Source organism: Numida meleagris, chromosome 6 (genome assembly GCF_002078875.1).
Source record: "Numida meleagris isolate 19003 breed g44 Domestic line chromosome 6, NumMel1.0, whole genome shotgun sequence".
NCBI classification, from domain to species: Eukaryota; Metazoa; Chordata; class Aves; order Galliformes; family Numididae; genus Numida; species Numida meleagris.
In genome coordinates this window covers 19,667,524-19,682,514 of record NC_034414.1, presented here as the reverse complement: position 1 = coordinate 19,682,514, position 14,991 = coordinate 19,667,524, and the positions used below count along the sequence as shown (strand labels likewise).

The 14,991-nt window shown below is 43.7% G+C and overlaps 1 protein-coding gene across 9 annotated transcripts in view; it reads right to left on the bottom strand.

The window, feature by feature from the left end:
- Positions 1 to 14,991, bottom strand: part of PRR5L (proline rich 5 like) — a 66,898-nt gene that overhangs the window by 13,772 nt on the left and 38,135 nt on the right. For all 9 annotated transcript variants that reach the window (XM_021401804.1, XM_021401806.1, XM_021401803.1 and 6 more), the window contains 3 exons: positions 12,001 to 12,049; positions 3,820 to 3,877; positions 557 to 648 (listed from right to left, as the gene is read on the bottom strand). In XM_021401804.1, the coding sequence (XP_021257479.1) occupies positions 557 to 648; positions 3,820 to 3,877; positions 12,001 to 12,049 (199 nt within the window). The remainder of the gene's footprint in view (positions 1 to 556; positions 649 to 3,819; positions 3,878 to 12,000; positions 12,050 to 14,991) is intronic.

Sequence of the window (14,991 nt, the reverse complement as noted above, 5' to 3'; positions counted from 1 at the left end):
TTAAAATACCCAGTATAAATAAGTCTTGCACAAGTTGTTCATTTGTCCTTAGAGATTTACTTGCCCCTTTATCAAAGCTTTAAAAACCCTAACAGAGGATTTTCCAAAGACAGAGCTTGGACATAAGCACTCCAAAAGTAGTTTGGATGAGTAAGACACATTTGCTCATGATCTGGACTTCAGATTTCCTTCTCTGAAGACAAATCGTCAGCACTATCATCTGTACCAGAGTTCCAGATTTTTAGAAATGGAAGAACGTACTTTTGCAAATGGTCCAGAGCTTCAATCTAGACAAATAATCCAATAATTTAGCTGTACAAGCTTAGCTAAGCACAGACAGAGGGTAGGCAAAGGGAAATAAAAGCTCAGAAGACTGTGCTAGCCCAGTAGATTTTAGCAGTCCTTCTTAAAAACAAATGCTGATCTGGGCAAATGCTACTGCCTCTCAGATTCAGCTTCAAGGTTTTGAGACCTGCTTAGCCACTAGCCAGTTCTGCTGAAACAAACATTTCCCCATGCTGTTAGCAGACATTGCGGTTATTTGAGTTAAGATTACCTGGACTGGGTAGAATATTGCCTGGAGCGTAGGAAGAGTCTCTGTAAAGTAGTGATCCCAAATTTCAGACAGGATGTCAATGCGATCCTCACCTACAAAAACAGAGATTGGGAGCAAGAAAGAGCTTTAGCAACAGGGACACTGAAATCAAGTTGAATTGTTCCACTACTCTCTACTTCCCCAAATAAGAGATACAAACTCACACTCAGTTTCCTCACAGAAAGTGGCATAGCCCAGCTAAGCTTTGCCTTAACTGACAGAGACACAAGGTTGTGATCATAAACTGCTCTGTCGCTTAGTGCAAAGAGAACAGGCTCCACACAAAACACAAGACAAGCTCCAACAAAATGGCGAAGCATCTCTTTGAAAGGAGGCTCCAACTCCAAGCAAAGGACCGTGCAACTCCACAGCTCACAATTGCTAAACTATTACAGGAGCCTGGCTGCATGCTAGCAGCTGCATATGGAAACTGGGAGGTCACAGCCAGTATCAGCTGTCCTGCGGCCACTGAGTCAGAGAGACCTTTTGTAAGAACAAAGCCACCTCCAGCATCTGACCACCCTCCAGAACAGACACAGAAGTCATTAACTCTCCCAGCAACCTACAACTCTGACAGGCCACAAAGCCACAGCAGTCCTCTCAGGGCTTCTCTTCTCAAACGTGGCAAATTGGAGGTTCCTGAGTGAAATCCACTTGTGGTTACCCCTCATGTGAATCTGACTGCAACACATATCCTCAAGCATAAGTGGATATTTAAAATGAAGGCAGACTATGCTATGCAACTCATGACTCCCATAACAAGAATACAACCGTGGTCAAAAGCCTATTATTAACCAAAAAATGCTTTACCAAACATAATAGTTTGAATAGACACTGTAAATTATTCTCATAGGCTTGACTTAAGAGCTGCATGTTTCTCAGCATTTAGGCCCAAAATCTCAAAGCTTTTTAGGGGATTTTTCCCATCCCAAGTGCCAATGTTTTGCCAAGCTTTTTTCAAGTTTTAGATACAACCCCTAGAAATACCAGGAGCAAATACAGACAGACATCTAATAATATATGTTTGTGACAAATTCATTTCCCAGGGTACCTCTCACAGAGCCTCATATGGAGGAGCTCTCAAGTAGTCAAGACTCAAGGAGCAGTAAATGAAGACGGCTGCTCAAGGCAGCTTCAAAGTCTCAGCCTCAAGCTTAAATTAGGAACTGGAACACAATAAAATTGCATCTAAGGGAAGCCTTATCACTATGCACTGAAGTGTTTTCCCTATCTGGAGACTTCCACGTGGGCTTTCAGTGGGTTGCCCATTGGTCATGTTGCTTATGACCCAGTCAGAGGGAAGAGTCAGCAGGACCACGTTCTGCAGATGTTTCCTTTCAAGCAGAGACCTCACTGACTGCAGGAGTGCCGAGAGGGAAGTATCTCAGATATGACACCAGCTTCAGAAGCGGAGCACGTGAGACCTACCCAGCACCCCCATAACAGATACCCACTGCCAGAAACTGCCAGCCATAAGTGAAAAAGACAACAGGAAACAGGTGAACTTCTCCCCCCTCTGTCTCTTCCCCAGGACTGCAATTTGTCTGTGTGGAACTAGAAGAGAAATGCCAGAATACTTTTCCTTCTGAAGGGGAACGGAGAGTGGTTCATTTCTTCAAGAAATTATAAATCCTACAGGCATTGAAAAAGAGTCTGACAGTATATTAAGAAAAATTACATTAAAATATGAGACTGAGGTAAGAAAAACCAGACGCAGTAAAACACTGTCATGCCCCGCAGCAGGAACGCGATTCCATCTTTGAGTACCGGGACAGGAGAAATTTTCCAGTAAGACAGAATTAACAGAAAAGGCGTACAAGAAGTTCTTGTTGCTGCGACCACAGGACCTGGAACAAGTCTACATGTTATGAAGGAAAAGTGGTCATGAGTCATCTCATGCAGAGATGCCAGCCTGCATGTGTGCAGTGGCTCCAGGGTCACTTCAAACTGGGGGAAGAAAAATAAAGCATAGCAAGGGGGATTTGCTGTCCGCCTGGGAAATTTCATCCCACCTAAACTACTTCACAGGCTGCAAACTACTCCCCGTCTGCTCTCAGTTTATTGTAGATTGCAACTCACTTTTCTTCATGCTATAGCAGAAATGTGAATAGATTTATATGAATAAACATTAAAAAAAAAAACAAAATATCAGACTGTGATAAGCCATACAGTGTCTAGTCTGAAGAGCTGGTGGCAGCATGGCAGGTACCCACATTCATGAAAAGTGCATAAATCTGCCTTTTCCCCCCTCAATTACAGTGTCTGTGCTAAAGAAGCACACACCAAGCAGAGGGCTGGCAACCACACAGCTCCATCACCAAGGTCCAGTCAGTCCCACAGCCTGCTGGCCAGATGGACAAGTCACTTGATGAAGAACAGTGTGGAGTAATTCAGCACCAACAATGACACAAGATTAGAAGTGTCTACTGGCATTTAATGACCCAGATACAGCAAGCTGATGATTAGCAAAGGATCTTCCCTACAGGCTGCAAAACTGGGTCAAATCAAATGGTAGCCTAGTTTTGAATAAAGATGTGTGTTCCAGTCAGCACTCTCTGCTTGAGCAGACCATTAATGACAAGACTAACTCCCCCAATAGCTACCCCTTAGCCTTGCTGCTCCAAGCTGGCCTTGGTCCACAGGCTCTGTGGCAGCAGGCATCTGAACCCAGTGGTTTGAACAGATCTTCATGAATGGTTCGCTTCTATCCTGAAGAATTTCAATCCCAAACACATGACCATTTTCTCTTTACATTTACACAAGACCTGTTAGCTCAGCTCTCAAAAGCTTAATGACACAGTACTGCTGTAACTAAAATCATGCTCCCAAGAGTCCAAACAGTCAGACTATAGAGCTGCAAATCACATTCAGAAATAAAAGGCGGAGGACACTCGGCACAGTTTCACAACAGGATTCACATCCAGCCTAGAAGTTCATTGAGCCCAGGTTCAAATGCCACCCAAGACCCACACTACCACTCCTGTGGTAAAGCCATGGCTGGCAGGAATACTGCAGCCACACGGTTCTGCAAACAGCTCTCCAGGCTGTGCACAGACTGCAGAGCAACCTGACCCCAAGAGTTTGTGTGACGCCCTCAGGTAGTACCAGAAAGGGCTGTATGCTCTTCAGTTGTCTGAATTATCTCCTCTGGCCAAACATCAAAGCATGACTCAAAAGGGCCCACAAGTACCCCCACTCCAAAATGGGTTTCTTACTGTACTTGCCTTCACACAGCTTAATCTTCTCCTCTATGAACAGCAAGCCTTTCGCAAGGAGCTGGTTCTGCCAAAAGAGAAGAGAGAGAGAGATGCATTTGCCTTTTCCATTATTCAAAATAAACATGGAAGAACGTGCGTGCTTCTTTTTTTCAGATGTTACCCACTTTATACACAGTTGAAGATCAGTCATGCCATAGTACTTGCTCAAAGCACTGCCGCCAGACCTGGTCTCACTGCAAGTTCTGCACGCTCATCAACTCCCTCTGATGCAGCCTCTTGGGGGTACACAACAGACCCAGCACATACTTGAAACACTTGTTTAAAAGCGCAGAGGAAGACCTTTCATGGGTAACCAGGTCAAAGCTGCATGTCTCAACTGCTTCAGCAGCTGAGAAGCAAATGCGAACACTGCCTTTACAACATTCTGCCACATCACCTCCTGCTGTACCACAAACCTGCCCGTGTTGCTGCTTTGGATGTCAGACCTGCCTTCTACCGTAACCATGTACCAGCCTGCTTCGGTCACAACACAAACAGGTAACATCATGAGCTTGCCCAGGCTAAGAGAGCAGTCCACCTCTGCATCTGTCCTACTGCAAAAGCCAATACTGAACTGGGACTGCAGGCCTCCCCCACCCCCTGTCCCATACATCCCATCTCTGGATACACTGTATTGATGCAGAGTCCCCTAATTTGTACTCAGAGTTTGGTCATGACAGGAGGGAGGAATGGCCCCCCTCTCTGCCAGTGGTTAACTCTGGCAGTAGCAATAACACTTAAATGTTACACAGTGTATACAAGAGAAAAAGAGTCAATGGTCACGTCTGTTTTAAGCTAATTTAATCCTACTAGCAGGAATCCTTTTTCCTTTTCCCCTCAGAATTCAAACCCAAAAATATTTAGTAAAGTCTTATTCTCAAAGTAATGGAAAATACAGGTTTCTTTTAAATTAGTTACACAACAGAAACAGAGCATTCTAGGGTCAAAACACAGGATGAAGTTATTTGAATTGCCCATCCAAGTCACAAGATTAACCTTTGCTAGCTCTGGCACAGTACAGAAACAATCTTATCCACACAGTCCAGTCAAACTACAAAACTTTTCCATAGTCTACTATCCAACAACACTAGCAATTCCAGCTCAGGAATCAGAGCTGACCTGAACATTCCTGTTTGTCACAGGAACATGCTAAAAATTGCCTAAGGACTTCTGCGTGTGACCTTCTGAATCCATTCACAAATAGTGTACAAATGACTCTAATTAAACTACAGTCAAAGAGCTGTGGGTGCCAGCAGAGCACTCTACAATCTACAATGCTAGTGACAGTGAGTAGATGCTCCCAGGTCTCAGGCTGTGTGCCTCCCAAGCCTGGTCTGCTCTGGTCCCTGCTGCTCCTGACACCTGGGCAACCACCCGGGCAGCTCCAGCAGCACCAGTCCCACCGCCCCCAGCTGCCGACACCAGCTCAAAAAGCCATCAAATTCTTCTGAAAATAAGTCTGCTTTTCTGGACTCTTGATATTCCCAGATCAGAATAATTTTTTCCTACTTTATGCTTTATGAATGTATCTATTTCCATGTAATATATAGATTACATAATCTCATTCTTAGGGCTTCTAAGAAAAAAGTTCAGTTCCACAACATGTAGTCGTGGCAGATGTTTCAAACATCTCAAATTTTCTCTTTTCTGCTCAAGTCACAGGCTTAGAAACTGATTCAACTCGAATGTTCTCTTCTCAGATCAAGCAAGACAGGTAAGTAAATTTCATTAAAAAAATCCTACATGGTTTGCTGACAAATCAATACAATGTAATAAAGGTAGCCTTGGCAAAAGTCTGTATCAGACTTTGCCTAGGTTATGGGTTTCATTACTGCTTTATCCCTGAATGCCAGAGGCAAAACAGAGGCACAGAGCTGAAAGAAGAAGAAAATCTTATTTTTACGAGCAGGATCAAGTAGAGACTTGCACCAAGCAAGCTTGAAGGATGCATTTATCTGAAAAAGCCTGTGTGGGGTCCTGCTACGCTCTGACCAAAATCAGCCAGAGTGCCTGATGGCACAGCATGAGGAGTCCAAGCAAACCCAGCTGACTTAGCCAGAAGCAAACGAGACACTGCCCGTGGGAGGTGCAGGTGCCTGGCCACAGAAATGGCCTGTACAGAACCAGCAGGAGCTGCTCTGGGTGACAGTCCTTCCACCGATGCAGCTTGTGCTGCTGGAGGGGTATGATCGAGCCGAAAGCAGTGAAAAGCAGCTGAGTTTTGGACAACCGCTCACAGAAAAGACTGAGAAAGCTTAAGCCATCACAGGAAATGTCACATCTTATCTGAACGTCTTGTATCTGAACGTTAGCAAGGCACAGAGGAATTGTCCCTAATCCAAAAATAGTAATATTTCCCAATAAATCACCACACTGAGGAAAAAAGTATGCTTGAACACCCATTTAATTACAGAAAAAAAAATTATTTTCCTTTCAGCTCTCCAAGCCGAATTCTAAATTCTAAAAACTCCAATTCTAAAAAGCCACATTAAAATGAACAAATAAATACTAACTGATCAAGCAGAAATATAATCTTGGAACAGAAAAAAACTGGTCCAGAGCAAGCACAAAATAATTGGCCCCATTTTACTGGATGGAAAAAAAGTCTCTCTTCCACACATACCATCATTTCTTAAATGCATCCCCCTTCAAACCAACTGGGGCTTTGTATTCTAGTGTTAAATGCACCTCTCCAGGCTCTGCAAGCTCAGAGCCACTGTTTCCAGGATGGTCTGACATTAATTTGAGAAAACAGTACCACTCAAATTTATTTACCGGGTTTTAACAAGTTGCTAGTCAGCATGCCAGCTGCACACAAACACCTACCTAATTCTGGCAGTGTTTTAAAAATGCAAGTCTCTGTAAGCTGCAGAATTTCCAACCCAAAGCATACATCCTTCCCCCATTTTTATTTTCTTTCTAGAAAGAGGGGAAAACAGTGATAGAAACACAGAAAACATTTTGATCCTACATAGAAAACAAACAGCTAGAGAAAAAAATGAAGCAATATCCTAAAATACTCTTCTAGAGACAGCCTTGCTCAAAATCCAGACTAAAAATAAGAAACCCCACACAAAGAGAGAAAGCGAAGCAGAGGGAGTAAGGAGGAGGGCAGAGCAGGCAGACGAGTAGGCAGCTCCGCCGTGACCCAGACCGCAATGCCCCCGCTTGGCAGCAGCTACAGGAAAATCCCACGTGGCCATGCCCACACAGCTCTGCTACCATAAGCGTGTCCCCACGTGGAGCCTGCCTGCGGACAGCCCCAAGAGGGGACAGCCCCGCAGGAAGTTTTGAGCGGTAACAACCAGTGAATCATGCACATTCACAGAGAAGAGATGTATAGACCTGAAGGCAGGCATCTTCTACCACAGCCACCTAGGACTGGGTCCTGCACTGGGCTCAAAGCCCGGGGGCTGAACTGGCCCAGGCCCCCCATGCTAACAAAGCTGGATCCTCTAGAGTTGTGCTGTGCCTGTTCAGGCCCTAGAAAGCACCAGATAAAACAGAAATAATCAGCAGACCAGCCTGAGGAGGGGTACTCAGACACTGAAGATGGAAATACAATAGCAAAGAGCAGCCTCCCCCACAGGACGGCTGCAGAGCACAGCTGAGCCCCACAGATCATACCCGGGGGTGGAGGCGTTCTGCTCCCTCACAGGCAGCACCACTCCAGCCACAGGCACAAGGGAGGCCCAGCAGGCAGAGCGAGTGGTGCCCTTACTGAGCTGCAACAGCCGCTTCAGCACCCGAGCTGCTGTGCCTTGCCTTTCTATGAAATGGGCAAAAGTAGAAGCCTGGCATCGGGAAGGGAAGCATCACACACACCAGTTTTCTATTTGAGTGGGCAGGACAGAGCGGCACACAGTGTTTTCTGCTGTTAGCACAACTTTAAAAGCAGACTTGCAAGAGAGAAAATGCATCAAAAGAGACACTGGACAGGGCAGAGTCCTGGTCAGAGATAGAACAGCAATTTAAGCAAAGGGCAAGTGCATGCTTTCCTTGGCAGAGGGATGGATGCACTCCCCGCTGACTGAACTCTTAACAGCAACAAAGGCAGAAAATCCATTTTGGCTTGGATCAGGGCTTGGACTGTCACTGCTTAGTTTTGCACTTATCCACTCTTATCTTGTTATTTTGACTTTGACACGCCAGCAACATGAGTCTTGTGCACTGTGGTTTACATGATTTTGCATACAGACAGAAAACAGAGCCTAACCTTGAGTCAGGACTCCCTGCCTCCTGGAGCACGCACTGCAACAGGCTAGGAGTTATGTAACAGCCTCACTTCTATTTCCGAAATGTCAAAGCTCTCACTGAAGTAAATGAGTACACCTACCCAGCTGGCCATCCTTCATCCACAACTTTTGGCACCAGAGCCAATGGGCTTCAGGTCTGCATATGCCATTCCTGGGCATGGGTCAAGGTGGTGGTGCTGGAGAAGGGATGGGGTCTCTGCCATGGGAGGAGATAGTTGAGGGTTAACGTGCACAAACCAGGCAGTTCTGCTAAAGCGGTTAGCCGTGAAAGAGCTAACGTTTCCATTTTCCTCTGCGAGTTTCAAGATTAACAAGCCTCGGAGAATGAAAAGAAACAGTTCATCTCCAAAGGTTTGCTTTCAGGCTATATGCAGAATCAGAAAGATAATGCATCAGTACACAGTTTTACATTTCAGAAGTATTCTTCGCAACTGTAAGGATCAAACAGCATGAAAAGAGCTTACCTGAAAAGTCTCACAGCTGCCCCAGAGCAGTTGCAGTTCACCGTGTTCCTCCAAACACTGGCATCTTAACATAGGATCCCTGCCCGTGGCTTCCTCACCTGCCAGCCAGCTAACCCAGTGGTGAGAGCAGACGGAGCTCCGCAGAGCTACTGAGCAGAGGAGAGGGTGCAACACACCCCTCTGCAGCAGCAGGAAGCTATTGTATCAGGTCAGGGATACATTCAGTGCTGGAAAACCTGAAGCAACTAAGGCAAATCTGCAGCAAATATTGAGTACGCTGAGTCCCAGCTATTTGGCATTTGCACTCAGATTCTGACCCAAGGATATGGCTTGTATATCTAATTGGGTTGATAAAGCAGCATACTTATAAACACAAATCTCCTTCAGAATGAAACGTCTGGCTTTCTACCACAGCCCTTGTAGGAATTATATCTCTCTTTCAAACACAAACCAGACTCTGGTATGACGAAGGTTTGGTCATAGAGAAAGACCGCTTAAATGCCATCAGTTTCCTAAACATTCCTTCAGCAACGTCAGCAGCTAAAACCTGGTAATTTTCATGGGAGTTGGTGAAAGTGACTTGTGAGTAATCAAGTCAAGCTGAACACAAAAGTAGCTTTGTTTTGCTAGTAAAATCTTTGCTCAATTTTAGTCTTAAACATTCAGTGGTTAGAAAAAATTGTCTCTCTGTGTGAGTATAAAGTAAACTTAATATAATGATTTACCAAAATGATTTTAGTGGCTCCTGTTACAAGTGCTGCAGCATAAGAAATGGATAACATTTAAGTTATTTTGTTACATCCAAGTATTACATGAACCAATTAGCTGTTCTAATTGCTGCTAGGATATTTAAAACTGCCAGGTTACAAATGAGAGCAGATCCCTCAGGTTCACTTTCAACCTAACAGTAAACTCAGTTCTCAGGATAGCTTCTCAAAAGGGCTTTAAGAGATGCAGAAATAGTTTGTACCAAAATACACATTTCTACTCCCCTCCTCATCCTGGTGACCAGCTCTCATCACCTCCCTGCTGTCAGAAGGGATGAGCACATGACCAATGTGGCAGTCAACCCAACTGAAAACTTTTTTAAATCTTTTTTTCCCCTTTTCTTTTTCAGCCAAATCATTTGGTGGAGCAACATAGCTTTCAGTCAGCTGGCATCAACAGTGAAACTGAATCCACAGACAAATAAAATAATTGTATCAGCCCTTTTTTGTCACATGAACAGTCTTTCCCCATTCCACGGCCCTGGGATTTCTTTGAATAAAGACATTCAGAGGGAACAGTAACATTTACCACTGGCATATACTGTCAGTCTAGAATCAGAAATATGCATCTTAACTCACAGCAGGGGAAAAAAAAAAGATAATTTCCTACAACAGCCTTTATCTCACATTGCTTGTCTCATGGCTTGCCAGCACTGAGAGTTTTGCTTCAGGCTAAGTCTGATGGATACCAAGTTACTTCTTTTAAAGTTGAGTTTAAAAAAAATGCCCAAAAATAAATTTTAGTCCCAGGATTCAGTGAGAGAACAGCAGCTGAACTGCTACGTATACGCTGAGATATTTGTACAAGGGTGAGCAGACAGGCTGACAGAAAAACAAATTCAGAACAGACTGCAGTCTAACCCTTGCACTGCAAGCTCTCTGAGGCAAAGGCCACGGTAGTGCTGAACACATACACTGTGACTGCAACCTTCAAATGAAGTAATACAGCCCTGCCATCAGGGTGCAAGAGTACATTCTCACATCTGCTTTTGTGGCAAGCAGTGCTGGTGATCAGCTCCTTCTCCCAGGAAGGGGTCAGGTGTCCTCTGCTTGCCATCAGCAACACAACGCAGGTCCAGCTGGCAGTGGTGAACAGATCGTAACACAAGCCATGTTTTCTATCCTTATCTCTACAACTAGAAAATCTAAGGAGCAGCAGCTAACATCACTGGCTCTGGCATAATCACAACAGGCAGGAGATCTGTAAGCTGGAGGAAGACACCAACACACCCAAACCCCAGCATCAGCACTGTCCCCAGGCATCTTGGGGCAGCCTCGTGCACTGACACAATGCAGCTGCATCTTGTTCAGCACTGGAAGCCACCCAGGCCTTCCCCAGTATGCACTGAATCTTCAAAGCCAGATAATAGCTGTGCGTCAGCGCCCCACATCCCTCAGAAACACGCGTGGCTTGGTGCTCTGCTCAGCCTTACAGAGGCATGAAGCTGCCTCTGGAAATTCTTTACCTTTTCCAGACTACCATGCCATGCCTAACACCACAGCACGTGGGCTCTTAATGAAGCTTTTTCAAAGTTGAGTTTTTCCACATATATTTATCTGCAAAGCTTTGACTGCCCGCTTTCAAGTTAGCAAGGATAGCAACGGATTTCCATTTCATCCAGCAGCTCTATGGGTTTGAACTACAGGTTCACCACCTTTCTGCTGTGCTTCCCTTTGAGGAAACATCCCACGACTTACCACCAGGAGCTGCCTCTTTCCAGTAAGAAAGTTGTACAAGATAGGGGCTAAAGAAGTGAAACAAAACTACCAGTGCAGAGTTTGCTTCTCACTTGATAGTACAGTGGGGATTTTTTTTTTTTAAGTCAAGAAATCTAATACTGATAGGAAACACGCTTTTCACCTCCCCCCTTTAAAACTATTAACATAGCACACAGCAGCATCAGCCACTTCAGAAAGTACTGAAATTCTCTCTTACTCAAAAGGAATAAAACCAACAAAAAAAAATCCCTCGTTTTCAGCAACCTCCTTTTCTTTTTAAATCAACACTACACTGAAAAACTTGCAATACTGAAAGCCATTGGTGTTCTCTCAAGATCATCTTACACATGCTTTCATGTGGTTGCATGTGAGCCTTGGTCTATCTGGACAACATCAGTAAGAAGCAATAACAGATTTTTGACTGATTGCATCTTCCCTAATCCTTAACCTTTTGCTTTTTTACAGATTGCATCTATATTCTAGAAGGCAAACAGTAACCAGGTCGATTTCCTGCTGATAGGGACTTCCTTATCTGCACCCCCTGAAACAGAAAGCCTTTATATTTTCTCTTCCCCTTTACTAGTCCCTGTTTCAGCTAACCTAGTCCAGAATCCTCAATGTTAGTGAAAAAAGCAAAAAAAAAAAAAAAAAAGAATAGAAGGAGAAGGTATAGTTCGAGTGAATCCCTTGGTTTTTGGCACGTGGCTGGTAGCCCTTCTTAAGTGCAAAGGAAGATTACCCCTAATTTAGCATATACACCCATAAATACAATTACCTTGAGGGCTATATGGGCCACATTAAAAGATATTCTGTGCCTCCACGATCTTTCACGGCAAAATACAAATGAAACTTGCAGGTTACATGCTTGTGAAAAGGACTCCTATATGCTAAAAAGCTGAACAGACCAAATCTCAAGAAGTGAGCAAGTAAATCATATAGTACCTGAAAGTAATCAGTGATGAAGGATCCCAGTTCACTCTTCAGCAGCCGCCTGTAGACAGAAGGAATAGATCCATGAAGTAACAGCCATTGCTGGTCATTTCTTACAAGAAAATTCACACTTCACTACCAGTCATACCGAAGATATCTGAATATATATGAGCATGTCCTTTTGGCAACAATTAGATTTCTTTTACATCTAAGTATACATTCTTCCAATGCCTACAAAAGCTATTATAAAATAATGAAGAAACAGTTTCCCTGAAACCTCCTGTTTATAAGCCACTTACCTGGAACAAACAGAAAAACACATTAACGTCCCTGAATGCATAAGAAGCTGGAAAGTAATGAACTTCAAACTAAATGAAAACTTTGTATCTTTTTTCTGATATTTCTTTAAGTGGAGTCACCTTCCATTGCACTGAAAATAGCATATCTCCCCACTGCAGTACTTCCTTTTCTCTTGGAAGTAGAAGGTGGGAGGATAAGGAGAGAAGCTATGAAGTAAACATGCAAGCAGCAGCTGTGGCTTCCCCATGGCTACCGCATAAAAACCAAAAACCAGAAAACAAAGCATATTTTTCAAGAAAACGTTTCTAGAAATTTAGTAGTTCTTGTTGTTTACATACGTGCAAGCAGAAGCCACTCAACAAATACTTATCACTAAAAACTGTTGGATTTTAAATCTGGCTATGATAAAAAGTTTCAAGTTCCAATATATATTTATTGCTCTAAATCCTGAGATGAAAAACAGGGTTGTTTTAAATCAAAAGCAGCATCGTAAAAACAGCTCACATAGTTCAGATCATGTGAACTTTCAGCTTTCAGTAACTATGATGGTAAATTTTGCAGCAGTAAATTCCGCCTAAGATTTAAAAGGTGCCCAACGCTTCCCACTGCAAAACACTGCTTTTTTTTTTTTTTTTTTTTTTTTTTTGCTGGTTTAAGAGTTTTGCTTTTCACTAAAGTGAAGCATTACTAAGAGTGCTCAAAAATAGCATCTGGGACATCCAGTTCTCAGGCTGGGTTCTCACTAACAAACTACAGCTCTTTTTTCTAATCTTTGGTGAACGTAGATCTTGACTGCAATCTTCCTCACCAAGCATTTCGCAAAATTTCTACATTTATTCAGAAAGCACAGAGGCACCTTCACATCTTTCTCAGATGAGTTACATTCACCGCACCCACCTCAAAGTACATTTCTATTTCTGCAAGATGGATAAAGCAGATAAGTCTTTGAGGGCTGGTTTGTGAGATTCTCTTCTACTGGCTTCAGTAGAATCCTGAGGGCTTTTGATCAGCTAATTTGCCAGCCCTGGCAGGACACTGGCTCTCTCGAGTGGACCATCCCATCCAGCCCTGCAAACAAAAGCACGCGCTCCAAAGAGAACCCAATGACAAAGAGAACCTAAATATGACGAGGTCACTCCTTGCATCCTATATCCCACCTCTCAATGGCATTGTTTCCTCTTGCCACAACTATTAACTTTCAGAGCAATTAAAAAAAAAAAAAGTATCCAGTGAGATGCTATCAAATCACAGCAAGATAAAGGCTTAGCGAGAGCAATCCAGAGCGAGATGTTACTAGCTGCTCATCTTCTAGCTCTGTCATTACTGCCCGACTTTAAAATTTTCCTCTTCTCCCACTGTCAAACAATTGAGCACTGTGCAGAGTCTGTAGCTATTAGAACGCTGCATCTGCTAACTTCCACTGATGATCTGAGTGGAGAAATACAAAGGAGGAAGATGCAGCAGCTCAATCTAATGGCACAAAAGAGTTGGCTTCTGACGGGCTTGGTTTCTTGCCCACTGTCAGGCTAGAAACCCACCTCGTACACACTACACTGACATTTTGTTGAGAGCTATATCAAGAATCACAGGTGCAAAGCTGCAGATGCATATACAAACATGCACGCAGTTGCATGCCCTTTGCTCCTTAGACTGATTTGATGAGCTGCTTGAATGTTAAAATAGCCTATTCAGAGAATGACATTCTGAGATGTAAGCAATGCTCAGGCACCTGTAGGAACAATAGTTTCAAGGTGAGAGCTTCCAAGTCCTGCCTGCGAGTGGAAAAGTTTACTTCCCCTCCCACCACCACCACCACTTTGTACCCTACATGTATGAAGCATACAAATTTCACCAAGAATTTCTTGCTCTTCACCCAGCTCTTGACAGTCCAGACTGACTCTGGTGACTGAGGCTAGCAGAGCACAGCCCAGCCACAGCAGCCAAGCCCAGCCAAAGGGGCTATTCTCTCCAGCATACCTCCTTCCTTATGAGGCTAGGAAGGAGTACCTACTCGCACCAGTTCAGGAAAGCAGGCTGCAGCCACTGCAGTGAGCAGCAGCGTAGGAGACAAGTCACAAAACCCAAAGCCAGTCCTCCAGTACGCTGTGGGCTGTGGGTTAGGGTGTTTCCAAAGGCTTACGACATTTGTTTTTCCCTTTCACATACAGAAATCCTCATCCCATGGAGAATTAATACTGCTGCAAGTACTCAAATCTAACTTGAGGACTTCTGCCTTGAGAACATTTAAATACAGTTCAAGCGTAAGATATTGCAACTTTATGAAGCTTTTACCTTGGGACCAGATCAAGTAGGACAGAGATTCATGTCCTGCATTTATTTTGGCAGTAGGAAAAGGGGTAGTTTGCTGCTCACTGAGTTCTTGGCACCACTAACCGCTTTACTTGGCATACAGCAAAAATGCAATAGGGATGGGGTAAGTATACAAATGTGGAAGTTGAGACCTATATGACAGCATTCATGATGGATGAATATGGATGGAGTGAGAAAGAGGAGAAATAAGGAACTACAATTGTGAACTGTCAATATTCCTCTTAGCACCACTTGGAATCAGCACAAGAATAAACTGCTCTGTATCTGCTCTATAATCCTATCTATCATTAACTGAAGTTTCCAAGTAATCAGACCGAAACCACAGACAACCACGAGACTTGCTTAAAATAAAAAAATGATACTTTTATCATC